General features: G+C 42.3%; 1 protein-coding gene across 1 annotated transcript in view; it reads right to left on the bottom strand.

The window, feature by feature from the left end:
- Positions 1–1,080: 1,080 nt before the first annotated feature.
- LOC117427757 (transmembrane protein 132C-like) overlaps positions 1,081–21,965 on the bottom strand; it is a 102,124-nt gene continuing 81,239 nt past the window's right edge. The window contains exons 5-9 of the mRNA XM_034046019.3: positions 14,469–14,612; positions 5,211–5,416; positions 4,285–4,558; positions 3,726–3,917; positions 1,081–2,746 (exon numbers count right to left, since the gene is read on the bottom strand). Coding sequence (XP_033901910.3) covers positions 1,565–2,746; positions 3,726–3,917; positions 4,285–4,558; positions 5,211–5,416; positions 14,469–14,612 — 1,998 coding nt within the window. The 3' untranslated portion in view covers positions 1,081–1,564. The remainder of the gene's footprint in view (positions 2,747–3,725; positions 3,918–4,284; positions 4,559–5,210; positions 5,417–14,468; positions 14,613–21,965) is intronic.

Genomic DNA, 21,965 nt, shown 5'->3' with positions numbered 1-21,965 from the left:
TGTTCCTCTGCTCCCTGTGCTGCCCCCTCTCAGAGGAAGTGTTCCTCTGCTCCCTGTGCTGCCCCCTCTCAGAGGAAGTGTTCCTCTGCTCCCTGTGCTGCCCCCTCTCAGAGGAAGTGTTCCTCTGCTCCCTGTGCTGCCCCCTCTCAGAGGAAGTGTTCCTCTGGTCCCTGTGCAGCCCCCTCTCAGAGGAAGTGTTCCTCTGCTCCCTGTGCTGCCCCCTCTCAGAGGAAGTGTTCCTCTGCTCCCTGTGCAGCCCCCTCTCAGAGGAAGTGTTCCTCTGCTCCCTGTGCAGCCCCCTCTCAGAGGAAGTGTTCCTCTGCTCCCTGTGCTGTCCCCTCTCAGAGGAAGTGTTCCCTGTGTTGATTCACCTGGTTTACATTTTCAGTGAAGCTGAATGCCACAGCAGTGTACACAAATAGGTGGGATCAACAGGGAAGGCGATTCTATACTTTAGCAACATCAGACTTTTTCACTTTGAAGGAACTACACAGGAAGTGTTCGACTGCATAATAAGCAGTGAAAACCCGATCATATAACTGATTATAAAACCTTTGTGAAAACTTTTACATGACTTATAAATTACATGGGCGGCCCATCTATCTGCTGAGTGTGTAGGACTGCCTTTTCTAGAGCACCAGCTACTGTCTAAAAGGAAATCTTCACTATTACCTTTAATGTCTGTCCCTTGAGCGACGGTTCAATCCAGCATCTCCCATTCTAATAGGAGAACAAAAACTTCAGCCAGGTAATGTGAGTCTCTGGACACATTAGAGGCAGTAGAGTACCACTTTGCTGTCATCAATCTCACTCAGCTTTCACACAAACATGAAACCTGAACCTTTTCTAAGAGAAAGTGCATGGTTCTTCAAAGAACTTGAGAACCATTTTAGTTTTTTTGGTGCATATCTGGAAAATCATATAACTTAAAGATAAAAAGAATATATATATATATATATATATATATATATATATATATATATATATATATATATATATATATCTTTATTTTGGCCTTTAAAACGATAATAATGGGGTCTGAAGATGAGCTCCATGGAATTAACTGTAACAATGTTCCTCTTGTCTATTGTAAGGAATTGCCATTTTATTATGGGTACTTTTAAGTGACAAAAACCTTAAGGTGTCCAAAGTTCCAGTACAAGTATTAAGAGTGTTTTTTGACAGCTTCACTTGGCCTTCCTCCCAGTCATTACCAGTCCGCAGTGACTATGCCTGCTTGTACAGTACAGTGTATGCCTTTCCATTCAGTGGCTCTGTACGCTTCTTCATGTGCGGCTCTGTATCTTCAGCTCTCCCATCTGCACTACAATAAATGTTCACCTGTCCATTCAATGTGTTTCCATGACAACTTATAATTGCCACTCCATTTACTCAGGGTCTGTCAGTCTGTGCATTGTTCATGCAAAACTTCTATTGCTGACTCAATACATCGCTCCCCCCCCCCCCCCCCCCCTCCACCTTCTCCCGGTTCAGAAATGAAGGCATAAAGGTGAGTTAAAAACACAAGCAGTCTCCTCCTGTTTTTTTTTTTATTATTATTTTTTTACAGATTGTCTTGTAGCCTCTCCATATAGGTTCTGATTTCTGTCGACTGTCCCAGGTCCATGTCCTGACACACCCACTTGATGTTATCCTCGTTGCCTATTAACACGGAGCTGCTGTACGGGCCGCTGCCTGCGTCTGGAAGAACAGTGGCGAAAGAGGTGAACTTCACCTGCTTCCGCTTGGAGGTCGAGGAGTTCACGGGGTCCTTTCGAAGGTCTTTCCCGTTGCATCCCGGATCGGCAGGCCTGTGAACCTGGCCCTGGATGCTCTTCTGGCACCCCCCATTGAGAAGGTACTTGCTCTCCTCGTGCCCCTCTCCCTTGTCGATGATGGTGGTGCACTCGTCCTGCTGGGCAGCATTGTCCAAGTGGTGGTGCTGCAGGAGCTCGGCCTCGTTCCCCAGCCACACCCAGTCGTGGGCGTGGTTCATGTTGCCTTGCTCCACCGCCGGCACCTGCTTGTGGCTGTACTTCAAAGCGAAGGTCACGCAGTTGATGAGGAAGACCAGGATAGCCAGGCAGAAGACGCCCAGCAAAGCGTACATTCCGATCTCTAGGTCGGTCAGGCCCCGCGGGGTCTGTGACAGGTCGCTCTCCCCGCCGCTTCCCGGCAGGTCAACCTGAGCCGGGAAATTGGTGAAGTCTATTGGGATGTTCTGGACTTGCCCTCCACCGCCGGAGAGTTTGCTCCCGTCCGCTCTGCTGGTGATCGTGGTCTTGGTGGTGGTGCCGACTTTCCTCATGGCTCCTTCCTCCCGATCGGAAGAGGCGCTGTTGTACTTCCAGCCTTCCTGCCCTGCTTTGTCTTCTGCCTTTTGTCTGCGATCGCTGGCACTGTTTTCCAGGTTGCCCTCGCCCTGGCCGTTGTCTGCTCTGCCTCCCATCTGATCGGCATCTTTTTGGCCGAACTTGACCTTGATGCTTCCGTTCCCCACCGCCAGGATGCTCTTTCTCTTTGACTTCTGACAGGCTTCACAGATCACCATCTCCACCTTGACCAAAGCGCCCTGGCCTTCCCCCTCGGCAATTATAACCGGCCATTTCATGGGAGAGTCTTGATAGGTGGAAACGACTGCCTCGTCCAAGGATGTCGCGGTGACAGTGAAGTCTTTGGGGTCGTAAATATTCAGAGGTGTAACCGAGCCGTCGCTGAATTGGATCCAGGCGCTAATGATGGCATCCTGTGGAAAACAAAACAGATTCAATGTTTAGATTCAATAAATATCCAAAACGGGAACAATTCTCTTTACTCTGTTATAACTCTATTAAAAAAAAAGGCGATCAAGCTGGCCTCCCAAACCTATAACAAGGACAATAAAGGGGTATTGACTGATTTAATGAGCCTGACCTGTCTATGCTAATCCCACCTTCTGCTCCTGGTTAATGATTCTTAATTGTCGCACTCTGGGGGTGCCACTTGACTGGGGTTGCCCTTGATTGGTTTTCTCTTTTATGCAGTTGTATTGTGTGTTCTCTTTATCACTCACTGTGCTAGTATCTTCCTTCGCAGATTGATTAAAGACTGAATAAGATACATATGCTCCAATATGTATCCATTACAATTCCTCAGATACACTGTTGCACTTCACCTAGAAGTTGCATGAAGCAAACAATGGCGTTGTGGTTTTCAAGCTGTGCACTCCTGCCTGCAAGGAAACGCGATGAAGAGACACGTGATAATCGCCAAGGCCAATACCATAACAGCCCTCTGATGGTTCTCATGACTCTGATTCACAATAGAGGGCATGTTACTGGGATTTCCTCCTGTCGGGACTCATCTTAATAAAGACAGTGTTGATGTCGCTAGTGTTTTTCTCCTTGTCTCATTTTCCTGTCAACTCAGGTGTCAGAGGCCCCTGAGTTCGGTGTTCTTTTCACTCGTTTCCCTGCCTGCACACTTGTAACCCAGCACACAGACGTGTCTATCAGATCAGAACACAGCAACGGAAGCTGTGCCTGCATACACTCATCTCTCTCCAATAGAAGCTTGAAAAAAAACCAAAACAATGCCTTTAAAAGCTTTGTCAGGTTCTTCTGCACCTGTGTTTTCAAACGGCTGTATGGAACCCATGTGTACTGTGTGTGAGAGTGTGGATGTGTGTACAAAACAGTGCACTTAGCAAGGGGACTTTCAAGTCTGTTGATCATGCTATCCAGTACCTGTTGGGGTGTCTGCAGCAGCTCCAGTGCGGTGGTGGTTGCAATGATGGCTCGGTGGCTCCCTGCGCTTGGCTGCAGGGACAGAGAGAGCCCGGCGACCAGCTGGACACCCAAGTCCGTGATCGTGACCCGGTCATCCAGGACAGTCACAGTCTTCTCAGCCAAAATGGAATCAGAGAGAGGAGACAGGACCTGAGGAAGAGAGCGATAGCACCGTTTTCTTTTTATAATGTTTCGAACAAAAGATCAGAGCTCAAACAGATTGGGAAAGGGAAACAGAACAGCTCTAAAGATGTAGGGTGGGTTATAAATATTAGATTTTATTTTTCAAATCGAGCGCATCTCGGCCTGTATTGGTAGGCGAAAGGAAATAGAAGATCAATTACAATTGATTAGGGTCTCTGACATTCCCCTTTACAAGTCTTTTTCAACGTCTTCCGTACCTGAAGTCAGTGAACACAAAGACTTCTCGTGGAGCGCTTGCCGTTGAATTTATTCAAGTCTCTCTCAGTATTTCTACACTCGGAACCGCTGCACGTTTTATAATCGCGGGCGATACCTGAATGGTGGTGATGCCAAGCTCCCTTCCAATCAGCAGCCTGCCGTCCTGCAGCTTTGCGATGCGTGGGTCCTCCACCTTGAAGAAGTCCAGCACCAGCTCCGTGATGTCTGCCTGCCAGTCGGAGCCGAGCATGTAGCGGAGCTCTCCAGCCGGGTCCGAGGGTTCAGCCACGAAGTGCGTCAGGACCCGCACCACGGCATGCTGGTACTGAAGGGTGCAGCCCTTGCCTTTCTTCTCATCGTCCTCCTCGTCGTCACTGTCACGGGTCGGCCTGCACACAACATTGTATTTAATAGATTTACCCTCTGACATATTCTCTTTCATAACTCATGCAAAGATGTGCTGGCAACCACATCCAATATCCAATATCTTATAAATCTTCAAAAGTCTGCATGTTTTTTTTTTAATCTTATAAATAAATGAATAGGATATGTACCTTGTTGAATATTTAATTTTGGTAAATAAATGATCATTTGAACAATAAATTGGATTTTTGCTGCTTTTAGCAGTTTTTAGCAGCATCCTCCAGTAAGGCATAGAATGCAAGATATCTTCGAAAACACTAAACAGAGTAAATGATTGGCTACGTTCAAATGCACACCTGTATGAGCCTGGGGTACCTCCAATTCTGCCCAAGAATGTGAAGGTCAGTATTTACAATCGCTTGTGATACGGTACATGCATCACACATACAGTCGCTTCCACGTTTTAAGTGAACTGCATTTTAAGCTTCTATTTACTGACAGGCACAGAACATATTACCGTTTTTCCCAGGACAGTTCCCTTAATTAAAACCACACACAGGATTTATGGAAGCTGCAGTGCGAGCCTTATCACTGAAAACAGCTGACCTGACCAGATCTGGAGACCCCTGGCTCGAGGGCCATGCCGAGTCGGTCAGAGAAGTATGCACCGAAGCTCACCTTTTGCTGGAGACGATGGGCACTCTCCAGCCTTTGATCTGACTGAGCTCTGTGTCCGAGACCTCGATCTGCAGAGGCAGCCTGGGAACCCACACGCTCATTTCCAGCTGAGCACTCAGGTACAGGTAGGTGAAGCTCACCTGGACGTTCAGCTTCCCTTTCATCTCTTTGCCGTTCACCAGGACAAAGTCGCATGTCTCCGTCACCTAAGGTGGGAGTGAGGGAGACAGAAAGCGGTTAGTTAACAAAGCTGGTGTAAGTAAAAGCCTTTGGCTTGTGTATATTCCTTCACAACGGGCTGGCAAAGGTTTTTTCCATAATAAGAGCCTCCGAGGTCTAAAGATCGAGGCTGCAAAACCCTGTCTAGAAAAATAACAAAAGATTTAAACAAACAAACATATCTAATATACAAATCAAAAACCCCACACCCAAGCAGAGGTATCATGGTGCAGAGGCAGGGAGCACAACCTGGTGCTCCCAGTCCTTTCCCTAAACTAACTCAAACAACAATGGATCTGGCTCCTCCTTTAAACCATGTGGCTGGGCAGCATTGCTCCTCAATTAATCGATTAAGATCCAGCCACATTCTGCACATGGAGTTGGTAGGAATGGGATTTTAACCCCATCCCTGCCAAGATTACATCAAAAATATATCAAACTATTTCAACAACAAAACAAAGCACACGCAATGCATAGATTTTCACATGCAGGGCCTCAGCCCTCCCGCATGTGTCCTGCTCAGCTCCAGGCACGCTCGTACTTGCACACGGAGGCCTGGAAACGATCATTGCAACCACACATACTGGGTGTGCTCCCGCTCTTATGAATACAGTCCTGAGACAGGATCATTACAACACCACAAAAGCTAAACAGCAGTGCAGGGCTATACAGGTTCACAAAGTGCGCACAACATGTCAACATTGCTTATCAGTATTTAATACACAGCCAGACCTGTCATAATGCTTTATCATTCTCCCTTGGATCATCTATTAATTCTAGCTGTCCGCAGTGGCATTGATGTCAAGCGTGCCTACCCAAGGGTATCAGCTGATGTGATTTAGTAAGGTAACTGCTCGCTTGCTGGGCTCCTAATGTGCTTGATTAATGTGATGCAGGATTCTTCAAGATGTTTATGACACCTAAATGATTTGGGGAGGCGTGACAGGATATTGAGCTCCGTCAAACGAGCCATGGAAGTTTACCAGTCAAGCATATTACTAACTGCTGTCCCTGCTTTCAGGTTTGGAACTTTAGCTTCTTGGGGGGGGGGGGGGGGATGAGACTTTACACATTTGCAGTGGAAAGGCTGTGCAACTTGAATGCATTTAGTTAAGTTGTGACAATCATTAAGATCCCAGAAAGGACGAAGGGTTGTAAGTATTGGTGTTGCTCTGAAGACAACACTTTACTTTAGGTGTGGTGTTTCTCAGTACCTCAGTCCTAAAGCAAACTGAATGATTAAGTGCTGACACAAGGCAGCAGGTGAAGTGTAACCCTGGTTACCGGGCTTCTGAACATTTATTTTAGGTCCCGACAGCTCTCCGCAATCAATAGGAACATGTGTGTAGTAGTAGGCTACTTTAGTTAGTTTAAGTTCATGTGATACGCAGAGCCTTTTAAAGTCACTGTCGGTTCCACGGTAACTTGACTGGAATGAATTGATTCACTTGTGTTGTGGCAGCCTTCCTATTTAACACAGCATGTCTGACGCCGTGTGTGCCAACAAGCAAACCCACAGGCCCCTGGTGTCTCGGAGTCAGACTGGCATTGTGATGATAAAGGCTGCCCCTGCCCTGCTCAAATTAACTTGTACAGCTCTGCATAATGCATCCTTTGCTTGCCTTTCTTTCGCGCTCAGTCACAGTGTACAATGCACTTCACAAGCTGCTTTCAATAAACAGCTCCACAGTGTTCCAAACACATTGAAAGTCAACCCTACTGCTGTTTTTTATACACTCAAAGATAGCCCCATTACCCAGAGGCATGCCAACCTGAATCTCTGAACCCGCCCTTTTGTCATTACCACTTATCAAGTGTGTGAGAAGGCACACGAAAACAGTTTAGGGCTGTGTGTGATGCATCTACAGTAAATATCGAAAGGCATGCCACACTAGTACTGGCCACTGTGTATGAGCGTGTGTGTGTGTTTCTTAAGCTCCTCTTGTGTATAGGAATATACTGTCGATTTCCCTTCACTAATATGTGAATTTCGAAACCAGGCTCTTTTAGCTTTATTTAAACAGAGCCTGTGTCTTTTCCTAAATAACAAACACATTGTCATCTTTCTTTTGAGCCTTGAGAAATTCTAAACAAAAGCATTTTCTCTTCAAATCAGTTTGCTTGGTGTTGAAAGGGTACAGGATTCCTCAGAGCACCACCTTTCCTCAGAAGATCAGAAGCAAAGCTTGGGACCCTGTCTGCTTCCTCCTTTACCCTTTGAAAGCAGACTCATCAAGTGTAACTACCAGGCAGGAGTGAAAGAAAGGAGGCGACGGGTGAGGAACTGCGCGGGTGTTTGAGTTACAGGCAGAGCGTCTTCTGAGTGAACTAATGACTAACACTGCAACCTGTTCAAGCATGAGGCGTGCACAATTCATTCTGCTGCTCTGCTGTGAAAAGAGATGACAGTGTCAGATTATAATCTATTTATTTATTTTAAAATGTAATTTCCATCTTTTAATAACAAACCAAAAATGATTGTAACTCTTTTAATGTTAACCCGTCAGCGCTGTTTTAACTGTTTTAGCTCACGGTTAAACAGCAAAGTAAACTGCGTTCAATCAAGCCTCCTCCTCGCACCTTCACAATTTAAAAGCAGCCTTCTGGCTAGCAAACGATGCACTGACAATGTTGTGTAGGACAAAAGAAACATGATTCTGCAATAAAAAGCAGTTGAAAGTTCCCATAGCTCTACAGAAATTACAGAATTGGCTTCCTTAACGATATAGGCTTTTCTTTTTATCAAACAATTATTATTATTATTTATTTCTTAGCAGACGCCCTTATCTAGGACGACTTACAACTGTTACAAGATATCACATTATTTTTACATGCACATTATTTTTACATACAATTACATTATTTTTTACACATTATTTTTACAATAAGAGCGTCCTTTTATTTACATTGTGTAGAGCAATATCTTATTTCGATAACAAAGTTTGAACTGTTTTGGGGGGGTTCTCCAAATAAGTGATGTCTAGCGGAGGGAGACTTGCTGACACCAATGGGAGGAGGGTGGGGTTACATCAAGACTCCTCACACAGGTTCTGCTAATGTAAATGATAACCCAGTTAAGTCATCTTCTGTACCTCGTATGAATAAAGAACAGTCTGTTTTGCATAATGGCAAAAGCCAGTGTATGACTCCAGCAAAGACAAAAGCACACGTTTACTCACTCAATGAATTAACATCTCAAGCCTCAATCGATTCCCTCTGCTCTCTACAATGCAGACTGCAGCAGGCACACTTTTTTTTCTCCATGAGAAATCACAGATTGTTCAGCTGACAATGCAAAATGCCACCAATGGCTGAGAAAGACCAATCATTTCCAAGACCAGGGCGTCAAATTACCTGGAACAACTGGCACTCTCTGCCTTAGCAGCAGAGTGGAGAAAAGGCAAAAGAGAAAACATGTACCTACCATGACAGATGTGTCAACAGTCAGGAGGTGGAGGCGACTCTGAAGGAGGCACATTTATTTTTCAAAAAATGCAAGAGCAAGGCTGTTCTCTCTGACTGCAAGCGACAGAGTTAGTTAAGAGAGGCACCATGAATCCTGCTGTAAAGTTTTGAGAGAGATCGCCCTATTGTAGGACAGAGAGACGTCTGGTACAGCAGGCACTAACATTGCCACATCTCTCTATCTAATGGATCTTTTTTGTTAAATATATCTTTAAGATAAGTAAGTCGCATGCAGTCCTGCTCGTTATTTTGACTCCATCGTGTCTTTGCCATTTCAGTCTGACGGATTTTATGCAGGTGGTAACAGTGCATCACAGTGCAACAGTTCCCTACATACAGCACAAGGACTTGTGACTCAGCCCTCTGCACCGACTCAGGTTAGTTAAGCCATGCTGTTTTAGCCTCTTAAGATTAAAAGGAAACCTTTCAAAAACAGTGCCACCAATCTATAATATTCACTACATTTCTTTAGCATGACCTAGTTCTATGATTGATATTAATACATTTATGGAACTACAAAGATAATTTTTCTACAGTTGTGTGCAAAATGCACACGAAAAAAACAACAAATAGAAATGGCAACTATACGGTTTAGGTAGAGGACTGTGTCTGCTGTACATCATGATATATTAAAATAACATTGAAATGCATGGACTAATTTGGAGGGGTTGCTATGTTTGCTAGATCTGAAAAGTAATGCTACTCAAGCCAGGTCAGACAGACTCTCAAACTGCAGCAGTGACACACAGTGCATTGTGTGTTCAACAGCGTTTCTTGTTTTTACTGTTTGTTCTTCACCGCAGTCCTGTGAACTTTGAAGCACAGACACAGAGTTCCTCTCTGGGGTCTTGAAGACTATCAGCTGTTGATCTGTTTAGGACCTTTAGCTGGTAGCTTTCATAACTCGTATTACACCAGCTTCCTCTTCTGATTTATATGTATGTCAATGCCCAATTCTATTACAAACCTCCCCCTGCTTTCTCAATTTCCTTTATTATTTGTATTTTGTTAAGGTAATAACATTTCTTTATAAATCCAGGGAGTTAATCGCATAGCCTGTCACCTCACATTTATGAACTAGAATAGAAATGCTCCCTAATGCTCATCTTTAAGACAATTCCTCCAGCTGCAGCATTGATCCCATTAAATCACCCAGTACTGAGATGCAGATTCCTGTGCTTCTCTCCACAGCGGAAAGGAACACTCAATAACACAGTTCAGGAATCAGAATAATATGCTAACTAAGAGGCCAATGAATAAATCCCACGGCGCTTCTTTTCCTCAGTCATTCATTTAAAGAGGAGCTATTTGAATGTCTGGCAGCTGTGAAGTATTAGTATGGTACTACCAAGTGCATGCAGTCAGGCTGCTAACCAAAGGGAGGGGAGGGGAGAAGAAGCTCCTGTTGTTGTTAATGCCAGGTTTGCAGACTAAAGATCAATCACAGCAGGGTTCCCGGTATTGCAGTATAATACTCAATGACTAAAGTAGGGTAGGTGTTCATTTGAATCGTAAAGAGAACTAATAGACACAAATCCATTACGCAAAGGAACTGTTTCTTTATCCCAATTTAACCTTCAACACATTTTCATTTGACAAACATGCACACTTCTTTTTGTTCCTTAAAAATAATTTTCGTACAAATTGCCTTCTTGTTTAGATTCCCTTTGTGTATCATTTTCAGTTATCGCATCCTGGTGACTTTTTAAAGCTTCGCTACACCAGATTGTAACCACTAACCTTTCCCCCCAGCAACACTTACCCAGAGGACGCAGGAAACACCACCTTGGTTCTATGTGGTGTTTCTTACTGATGCATTGCTGTTGCTGGGGGGGACAGGTTAACGGTTACACTCTGGTGTACCAGCAGAACTTCAAGAGAAGACATGTTTAAGAGCCCAGACCTTCTCAGGGGTGCTTCTGAGTGTCAAAATGTCCCCAGGGTGAGATGACTGATATAGAAAATCATCCACAGTGCAAAGTGAATCTTGATAAGAAGAAAAACACATTAGATAAGTGAGAGATCTCATACCTTTTCCCAAGGGGCTCCTTGAGACATTGTAAAATACACAAGACCTTTACCTGTTAACTGCCACGTCCTTGAGCACTTTGTCAGTAAAGGTAATTACATGGTAATAAAAGCAGGGAGCCCACTAATGGCTCTCTGTGGGCTTGAGACTGTGAATGAAATGGCTTTCCTATTGATGTGCCGGTGAATGGACACAAAGTAACGCCCGGTCTGCAGGTAACCTGAATACAAAATATCTGTTCAGAAGTAGAATTAACACACATATACACACATTATATATACATATACTCTACAGCACCAACTACACATGCACAGTCCTGCACTCTTTCTGTCCTTCCCATAATATACCACGTGTTATGAATTAGAAGGTAATTGCAAAGTAATTAGTTATTGATTAGCAGGGATAACATTTATGACTGAGCTGCTAAGGTTAGAAGATTGGGACATCCGCATGAATACCCCAGGCAGGTCTCAGACCATTTGTATTCTCAGTATTTTACGAGCCAAGGACAAAAGGTTTCCAGTATCATGTTTCTGTGACCTTTTAAAATAAGGTACAGAGGTTCAGCCCTAACTAGCTTTGACACTGCTCAAATACTTTAAAACTTTTTTTTTTTTTTCTTAACTGTTACAGTAGTAAGATAAGATACTCTATACAGACAGAATATGGTAGCTGTCTGGTCAGGAATTAATTATACAGACCTAGCTGGTGTGATTGCAATATTCCTCCATATGGCGAGATATCATTCGTCTTTATCACAGACCCACAGTGTGGTTTCCGACAGCTCCCTCAGCCATTTCAGTTCATTTGCGAGAAACCAAGATGATTGATTGCATGGCCTATTTAATACACCCAAAAACATCGCTTTAAACGGCACTCTTAAAATCTGAACTAAACCACAGAACTTCAATGGAATAGCAGCTTTGAACAGCTGTTGAAAGGACCCTGTGAGGTCAGAATGGAGCTGCCTCCCTGGCACATGCAGCTATGCCTGAAACAGTCAGAAAACCTGCATTCGCTTTTTAAAATCCTCTGTGCCTTAAAACAATGCAATCGCGACTGTTTACCCCATTGCTTTTTAACACAGCAGAAAATACAGTCCTATTAAGGTTTTAGAAGTTTTAGAAGTTGTCAAAAAGAAAACACCAGGAGGGTACCAAGCAGCTGAGGCATGCAAGCTAAAAATCAATACATTTTTGTTAAACCGCTCTTGTAAATTGAAACTTCTGCTGGCTGGAAGCAGCACTTATTGATTTTCCAAGCAGGTCCCCTTTGAACCGCGAGACACATAGAGAATTCCCTTTGTGCAAATCTATGTTTTTTAAATGGCTAATTGTTAGATTGATTGATCGACTGAGTGATTGATTGAACGCATGCCAAGTCCCCAAGAAGCAGCAGGTAAAGCATTTTAGAAGAGCAATGTGGCCAGTTGGACAGGTCATTACTGTGGTGAGCAGGGCTTTCAAAATGTATACATCTGGAGGCCACTGTTCAGTGATGAAGCTGCTTGGTTTGGAAGAGATGTTGCTACTAGTTATACTCACTGTAATTAAACCAAGGAATCCACTGTAATTAAGACACATGTTTATATTGAGACATACTGTAGCGGCTAGCCTATGTTGACTACTTGTATGTTTAATTTCCTAGATTCTGACCATCTGTTTCTGCATATTTCAAATACTTCACGGTTATTCATCATTGTGCAATTACATTTTATAAACCCTTCTTCTTCTTCTTCTTCTTCTTCTTCTTCTTCTTCTTGAACAGTGATACACAGTGTGAACAGTTCAGGATATTCATAACACATCTTTTTCTGCATGCAGGCACTTTTAAAAAGTGTATCCACTTATCAAGCCTCAAATGCCCAATCTAGTGGATAGGATTGGTACTGCAGAGAAAGATGTGAACTGGTCTCACAGAACTGCAGACCAAGGGACATGTAAAGAACTGCCACCATACTCAAGACTTTAACCTGTATTTAAAATGTATTATTTAAAGGGACACTTTCTTAGTTAATTAATTAACATGTTACTATTACTGAATATATTGAACTTCTAAGTCATAAACATCAATTTCTCAGTGTGTATGCTTATGGCAAATTACTGTAACATTGAGTTTAATAGTACCGTAATTAAGAAGTAGCTTCTATGGTATGTAATTATATTGTTGCTAATGGAATTCCAGTCAGTTATTGATTTAATGAATTTTGGTGTTTTGTGCTTCAGGCCCAAAGCAGCTACGACCCCTACTGGAAATTAAACAATACACCCTGCTGGGGAATAAGCATTTTCTAACAGTACATGAAGGGCAGCTTATGCATTTAATTCTTCATCCCAAAGAATAGCATTGCAGATATTCATTTACAGATAACTGCTTTATATAATGGAAAATGCACTTAAGAGAGTCACTGCAATCAAAACAATGTTCGGTTTCTACAAGTTATTGTCTTCAATTTATTAGAAGAAAAGAAATGAAATTATGGAAATCTTGGATTGCAATTTCAGTTCGCAATTGGGTAGTGTGGGCTAACTCATTTCCATTTTACAATAACAAAAAATAGATGAGGTAAGCACTCTCAGTATTGCTGAGTACGGTTCTAGAAATTTAAAAATGGATAAGCACTCTCAGTATTGCTGGGTACGGTTCTAGAATTTTAAAACTAGATAAGCACTCTCCGTATTGCTGGGAATGGTTCTAGAATTTTAAAAATAGATAAGCACTCTCCGTATTGCTGGGAATGGTTCTAGAATTTTAAAAATAGATAAGCACTCTCCGTATTGCTGGGAATGGTTCTAGAATGTTAAAGACCCAGTGTGTTCTTGTAAATATGCTTTGTCAAGGTATTAAGATGCTACTTTCAGCATGCACAGGTAAAGAGGGCAAACGTAGTAATAATGCAGCATATTCAAAAATATGAATGCCCTCCAATGCTAAGCCTCGATCCTGAAGCCATTGCTACATGGCCAGCTGCACTTGATTGATCTTACTGAAATGAATTGAAAGTCTTTATCCTGCGCACTGCCTCAGAAACACTCTAGGCTCAGTTCAATTACATTTTTAGCTGTGAAATAAAGTAGATAAAAAAAAGAAGTGTAATAAGCCATGGAATGAAGAAGAATGTTTACTTGGGTGGAACTGGCACATCATTGATTATGTGTTAATCACCTTTTCAATAAAGTTTCAAGCCCTTTGCGGTATGAACATTATTTTCACAGTTTATCTGAACATGGTTTGGGACCTTAACCTAGGCTTGCCTGGGTGTTTGTCCTGCTGCAACTAGTGCCACTCACAAGGCTCTTGTCAACTACGTGTAAAATCAGCACACTCACATTCCTCCATTAGGAGATTGCTCACACTATCAATTGGGGGAGTGGAGTGAATCGAAACTAATTATAACACCTTGAGAAAGACTTCTAGTCAAAACGTTTATCACTGAACTTTAGTATTCTCCTAGTGTTTCTAGTAATTCTCCCATGAGCTGGCGCCTCTACCTACCTCTTTAACATCTCACTGCTGCCTCGCACAAGCAGTGAGGCTGTACCTACCTTCACTACATCTTCATCTGCTGACTGACACCCCGTCACCTGCTCCACCTCCGTCACTGTGCCATCCTCCTCCACCGTGACGATCTTTACAGGGACGGCTACCGCCTTCCCTGTTAATATGGCCGTGTTCAGAATTTCAGAGTCCTGGAAAAAAACAGAGAACGAGAGCAATTATTACCCATTATCTTCAGATATATCAGTTGTCATCAAACATATTGTAATAACCACTTCATTGGTAAGTTTGATAATATATACTACTACTATGGACCTAAACTCAGACCCTGTTAATCTACTTTATTAATTAAGAGTGAAGAATGATGCAGGCTGGTGAACATGCTATCTACGTGGTAATGTATGCACTAACAATGCATTATCCATACAGCACTGGAGAACACTCTATAGAATCTCTTGACACTTGTTCCCATGTACTGTGTAGCTGGATGTAAATTAACATGTAGATTTGAGGACGATTTTAAAACAATGTAATTTTACTCGCATGGTTGCGCTTTGGTGCTTTGATAAAAGTCTGGCTGCTACAGTTTTTTAATAATAATTATTAACTTTACACTTGATGTGTCACAGTAAGTAAGCCCAACGCGACTCTGTCAACAAGGCTTTGAGATCAGTTATCAGCTTCATTTTAAAATTACAGATGCATGCGTCTCAATACATGGTTATTTCATTGTTGACATTTTTTGTTTTACATGCATTTGTTTCTGATGCTAATTCTCTCAAGAGAACGTACCAATTTATTCTGGCATGATAAACAAGCATGAGTCATTGTTTAAAAATACAGCAGGAGAATCACAACGCTGCACTCCACACAACAAAACAACCAGAGTACCATGGTCCCTTTAAAACATCTCAACAGACAAGGGCTGAACTGGGGCATGCATGAAGACTGAATACATGCTGTGAACTGTTTAATAAAAAAAACCAGCTCCATTACTGGGATATTACAATACTAGTGTACAGTATAACTGTAAGTAACCTGGACAGAAGCAAACCACAGCATGACCAACAACAGCAGCACAACGGATGAGAAACAAATACTGCAGAGTACGTGTATAGTGTCAATTAAGACTAGTAGCTGCTCTGTCTTAAACTAATATAAACTAAAGGGGTGTAATGACAGCAACTTACCACAACCCCGTACTCTCATATCTCTAAATAGAGTCCTGCATCAATAGAGGTCCCTTAAACAGAGGACACAGCAGTAACCGCACGAAACTGTGATACGATAAAGAGGATGTCATATTTTTCTAAGAAATGAATTATCATTCAGTGCTGTAAATCCTTAGTAAGCACTGTCATAGCCAGTTTATCAGGTATTTCAAATTGTAAATCTCTGCATGGCATAATCAGTTTAGTACCCAGTGTATTGACATTTCAGCTTCTGTGATGCAGCTGGTACTTGCTCTTCAAGTGGCGCTCCCCAGATTAGGCTGACCCGTCTCTTGAGATGACATTATTATTTATTTCTTAGCAGACGCCCTTATCCACGACGACTTACAATTATTACATGATATCATATTACTTTTACATACAATTACCCATTTATACAGTTGGGTTTTTACTGGAGCAATCTAGGTAAAGTACCTTGCTCAAGGGTACAGCAGCAGCGTCCCCCACCTGGGATTGAACCCACGACCCTCCGGTCAAGAGTCCAAAGCTCTAACCACTACTCCACACTGCTGCTATTAAAGCAGGGGTCTTTGAATAGACCTCAGCACTACTGGAGTACAAGCAGGGCTGTGTCTTCATCCGTATAAAGAAAGCTGATCTAATGAGCACAGCACAGTGGCCTGGGATTAAACCACAGTACTGTTTAACACCACTTTTTTGGTTCAATTATGATTAAACATGGTAAAGATTTGCTCTTTTAGACCAAGTCACCCACCCCCATTGATTATGTTCCTGCAAGCTTTTGAAATAAGTGTACTGTAGAGATGGACTGTTTTAAGGGTTGATCTATGCAGTTAAGCTTTGCTGAGCATGTAGACCAAGAGTTCTGAGACATGCAAGCTGAGATCTGGCTAGCTGGTGCAGAACTTCAGCAGCTGGAGACGTGCCAAAGCCTATTAATACTTTGTTTGCTACATTGTTCTGCTGGCAACAGTTGAGCATTTTTTAACTTCACTGTTTTACCCACCAGCATGTCGGTGGATAGCTGCCCAGCCTGTTCACAGCCACGCCACTGTCTGAATTTAAAACTGTACTACTGCTGGCAGAGAACCCATTCAAATCAATATCTGCTTGGTTTACTGCATGTGGTTATTAAATATGCTGAGGCCAACAACACACCTCACACAAAAGGGTTAACATGGGAATATCACACTCCGCACATACACGCACGTACGCAAGCATGCACACACGCACACAGACACACATGCACGCACGCACGCACATGCACACATGCAGACACGCACACAGACACACATGCACGCACACACGCAGACACACATGCACGCAAGCAAACACGCATGCGCACAGACACAAATGCACGCACGCACAAGCACACGTGTCTCCACTATATGTCTGCCGTATAGGATTTTCTAACCAGGGGCGAATAATCCTGCAGCCACCAACTTAATACTCTTAGTATTATTAAGAGCAGTGCTGTGATTTTCACTGAAAACTGAACTTGTTCTTGGTCAAGCTCCACGGGTTGCCCTTATTAGCATCTTGTACGTTTATCAAGTGAGTCACTTTATTTGTTCTTAGGGCTACCATGGTGCTCACCAGATAGCTTGATCATTCTCATAATTGAAATGTCTTCCAAGGCAATGTTAGGAAATGCCTTTTTAAGAAGGCAATTATCTTCCCCGGAGCTTGTGATTCCATGACATTGTTTTTTTTCTTCCAATTATTTTTCCTTTCTCTGCTGGAATGGAATTTTCAGGCTTCCATTTTTATAGATGCAAGGAAGCTGGAGAGGGGAGAGCTGGAAAGGGGGGGAGCTGGAGAGGGGGGGGAGCTGAAGAGGAAGGAGCTGGAGAGGTGGGAATAAGCTATGGTTTGAAGAAAATGTTAATATGTTAATCTTGCAAAAATTGCTGCATGGTTATTAAGTGAATTGGGCTCAGATCTGGAGCGCTATTATGATATTAGAGGATGAGATGTTAGGAATGCCTGTGCCTATTACTCCTCTTAATTCACAAGTAAATTACTGTATTGATTAAGTAGCCACAGGCGAAGTTTGATCTGTACTTATTTAAAGCACTCTTGCAAATTACTTAAAAAGACAATGTTAGGAGGACTGGACTGGAGACACGATATACTATCCTACCCTGCTCAGGGGTTGAAGCATATAACCGTTAGCCTCCCTTGTTGACCAGTGGCAACTGTGATGGTAAAGATGGGACAACCAAAGTCATGTGTAACCTGAACCAGATTAAATCCCATGCCTGCTGAAGTGCAAGACTAGCGCATTAAGCCAGTGCACCACCTAGTCCCTTGTGTATTCCTGTTGTCTCTTCAACTGATCTGGTGTTTACATCAGGGCCTTTTGTGCACCAGTATTATTAAAACCAGCATGCCCAGCAGTGCATGCAAGTCTCTTTACTCTTAACAGCTGTAATGGAAATCAAATTGTACAAGACCTGCACATGGAAATCAACGGGGTCATTCATCAACTGGGGGATTGCTACCAGAGCCACTGGGATTGCCCCACTAATCAAGCTTTGTTTGCCTTGTGAATCTCGTATTGCTGTGCGCTTCTGTCACTGCTACTTATGAAGACATAAAAAAACAATGGTTGAAAGAAGCATCCACAACCCGACTAGTAAACAGGGCCATGTTGTGCAATGTGTCCCAGTGGACATGCCAGGGCTTAATCTATTCGCCTATACTGTTAATATCAGGTCCTTATGTGACCAATGACACATCTACCTGTACCAATCAGAACACAATCCCACCGCACTGCCAATTTCCTTTAAGAAATAACAGTGGAACGCATGTCATTGGAACCTGGAAACAATTCTCTAGGTTAGACAGCAAGAAAATATGAAAGTCTGTTGAGAGTGGTTTAATTAAAACCCAAAGCTGATTAGGCTCCTTGGTGCTTTGACAAATTGAAATGGCAAAGTTAGTGTGAGTCATGATAAGCATTGCTAACGTCTGACACGACACAGAGTCAAGCTAAAAGGCTCGTGGCAACATTGACGTTATTATACAAATACTTCACATAAATGTTTCCGGGCTCTTTATTATTATTATTTATTTATATATATATATAAACACGTGAACAATTGAGATCTCCATTTATTCTTAATCTCAAGGTATCTGATGATGTTGTCTAGGCATCCTCCATGTTAAAACTAGAGAGATCTGCCAGCTGTGACTCTTGAGTCCAATTAGTGGAGGAGTGGAACAAATCAAAGAACATTTAGACAGAAATGTTTTGTTTACTCCTGTCAAAAAATAAAATAAGACAGAGTTAAAGCGCTCCATTGTAAGACAATTAACTAGATGAGAATGCTAGCTGTCCCATATGAGCTACTGGGGGCCTAAGGTTTAGTTACTTTAGGCTCCATAGATTAATCACATCATGTCGTTTGAATGGCTGTGCTTAATCTAGCTATAGAACTAGGCTTTGTTTTGTCAACAAGACCAGCAACCATCCTGAGGCTGCATTTCCACAAATGGATAATATCGACCATGCAGGGTCTTCAAAACACTGAATCTGCATCAGGAATCAATACAAGTGGTTATTTAAGCAACATGAACATCTCCTCAAGTCATTGTAGAAAATACCTAGAAAACAAACAGCAGAGGCTTCATGGCACCTGACTTTCTTTCATGTGCTTTCAAATGACAAACATTTAACCAAATCCCACACAGTTCGTTCATAATATAACATAAATTATTTGGATTGTAGTCACACAAAGCCATTCTGACTGTCTGTCTGTCATTGCTATTTCTTTGTTAATCTGGTCTCACAATGCTTCTTACAGTGACCTGTGCCTAGCAGCAGCATGTTTTCTACTCGATTTCCTCTGTGCGCTGGGATTCATCATCTCCTCTTTTCGTCTCTAGCTCCTTTCGTGTGCCAGCCTTCAGACGTGGCATTGTGTAACAGCTGAGAAACGGGTGCCTTGACCCGTCTTCCTTCCCACATTATCAGCGCAGTAATTCATCCCTCATCCACAAGCCACACAGCCAATCCCAGCCTTCACAGCCAAACGGAATGCCCTGCACATGAACCAAATCTTTCCAATAAGGCTGGGTCTTTGATTCTGTTCATTTCCGACTGAACAGTCCCCCTGGCTCAAAGTCTATGTAAATCGCATTTGTTCCAATGCACACTTACTTGAAGCACACCTACTGTAACTCCTAGTGGTTCAGATGGAAGAGTAGCATCTTTATACAGTAGACCCCCGTTAATCTGTGTTTCAATAATGGGCGTTTCGATAATCCGTGTGGTTTAATACAGTACTGAAATCATCTGATCTATGCGGAAGCGGGTAATCGCATGCTTTATTAGTGCGGAAATCAGTGTATCTGTGTGGAAGAGCACGGTCATCATTTATTTAATTCAATTCATTTGAGTATAGTATAGTGCAAGCCAACAGACAGTACTGTATTGTAGTTTCTGTACCAGAATTGCTTTCCGTTTCATTGGAAATGGCTCACAAGAGGAAACACGTCTCCCTTTCTATCAACCAAAAGTTAGTTGCTGTTCAGCGTATTAAAAAGGTGAAGAGTTGTGGCTTTCAAAATATATACTTTTATACATACACTTATATAGATAAAATAAATACACACACACACACACACACACACACACACACACACACCAGGGTGCAAGGATGCTATCTGGTATATAAATACGTTCAGATGTTGCATGAGAACAGCATGTCCTGGAGCCGATAATCATTATAAATATTAAGCTTCATTTGTGAAGTAATGGCAAATCATGTATTATTAACATTTACTGAGGTCTAATACAGAGCTTTATAAATATGTCAGAGTGTCATTATTGAAACAGCATATCCTGCAGCCTCTGAAAGCAATTCAAAGAGAGTTTAATCCCCTCAGCAAGATTACGGAACAACTTATGTTAATGTTGGCTCAGGAGCTTTCAGGAATGAAATCCTATTTGGATACTCCAACATATTCTGTATTTCACAGATTCCCAGTAATCCAATCATCCCACACTTTTTATATTACAGAATTCCCAAAGTTGAATACTGTTAGACGTGTGTTCTTGTTTTCTTTACAAAACTACAGGGCTGTGTTTAGATCAGTGAATACAGTGCATAGGGAATGAAAGGGTTCATGCTGTCTTGCACACTGATTTTCAAATGTATCTTATGTATGGTAGACATTCATATTTTTTATAGTTAACTATCGTTTTTCTATGTCTTTACTATACTTTACACAATGTTTATCACGATACTCATTATAGCAGCCAACTTTTAGAAGTGTGTACAAGGACAATTGTTTGAAAAGGGGTAGAAACCATTCTTCATCAAATGCATTGTAGGTTTTTGACAGCTATACATATCTGAGCAGAACCGCAGAATACAGTAGCAACCTAATGTGAAGACAGAAACTGAAATGGGTTTTGTTGAGTGAGTGAGTGAGTGAGTGCAGAGCCATGACTTACCAGTGTATCACCAGGACAGTTCTGATGTGTGCATTCACTGCCTCCACTACAGTGTTGTGAAATGTATACATGACCTAGTGCTGCTGTCAGCACCCTCCGTCTCCAGCATTCACTCAACCCGGGCATTAGAACGAATGACACTGACAACAAGCAGATCTCAAGCATGACTTCCTCCGGCAACTTAAAAACCTCTGGAACAAACTAAACCTAGTTGCAGAACCACTTTACAATATTTCGTTTTGTACTTCAACAGACCCAGAATTCCTTCTTCCTCAGCAGTGCATGAGGGATGTGTGGCTTCAAAAAGAGAGCGCTGTGCAGCACAGTATGCAGCCATTGCTATTGATTTGTGCTGAGAGAAGCTTGCAAACCCTGGCATTTTGTATGTGTTGTTTATTTATCTGTATAGAGAGAGGGTAGCCGGAGAAGAAGCAGTTTTTGTGCTGCACTTGAAATCTTCCCTTCAACCTATTTATCAGCCTGTGCTGTACCTCCTAAAAATAGACTGAGTAGAAAGTCTACTTCTATGAAACAGAAAGTGTTCTAGTTCCCTTTCCAGGCTGGCGTCACAAAAGGGACAAAACTGATGCATAGTTGACATATGAACTAACAAAACAGCAAAGATGTAGATGCTGTATGTTTATTTGCTTTCTTCTCTTTTGCCTCAACAAAATTGTAGCAAAAAGCAATATATTTAACACTGGAGCCTACAGCCCGTGGGCACACAGATATTAGATCTGCCGTTAGATTGCACTGGACATGCACAGGATATGAATGAAAGGCACAGGAAACAAGTCTACGAATTGGAGATGTTGAGACACTCGTAATCAGAACTACATTCTTTCATAAGTTAAAAATGTGTATAAAAATGTACTTAGTAGGAGAGT

The sequence above is a fragment of the Acipenser ruthenus genome, chromosome 21, assembly GCF_902713425.1.
Source record: "Acipenser ruthenus chromosome 21, fAciRut3.2 maternal haplotype, whole genome shotgun sequence".
NCBI classification, from domain to species: domain Eukaryota; kingdom Metazoa; phylum Chordata; class Actinopteri; order Acipenseriformes; family Acipenseridae; genus Acipenser; species Acipenser ruthenus.
Note: the sequence above shows the minus strand (reverse complement) of the source record. Positions and strands in the feature narration are given on the sequence as shown.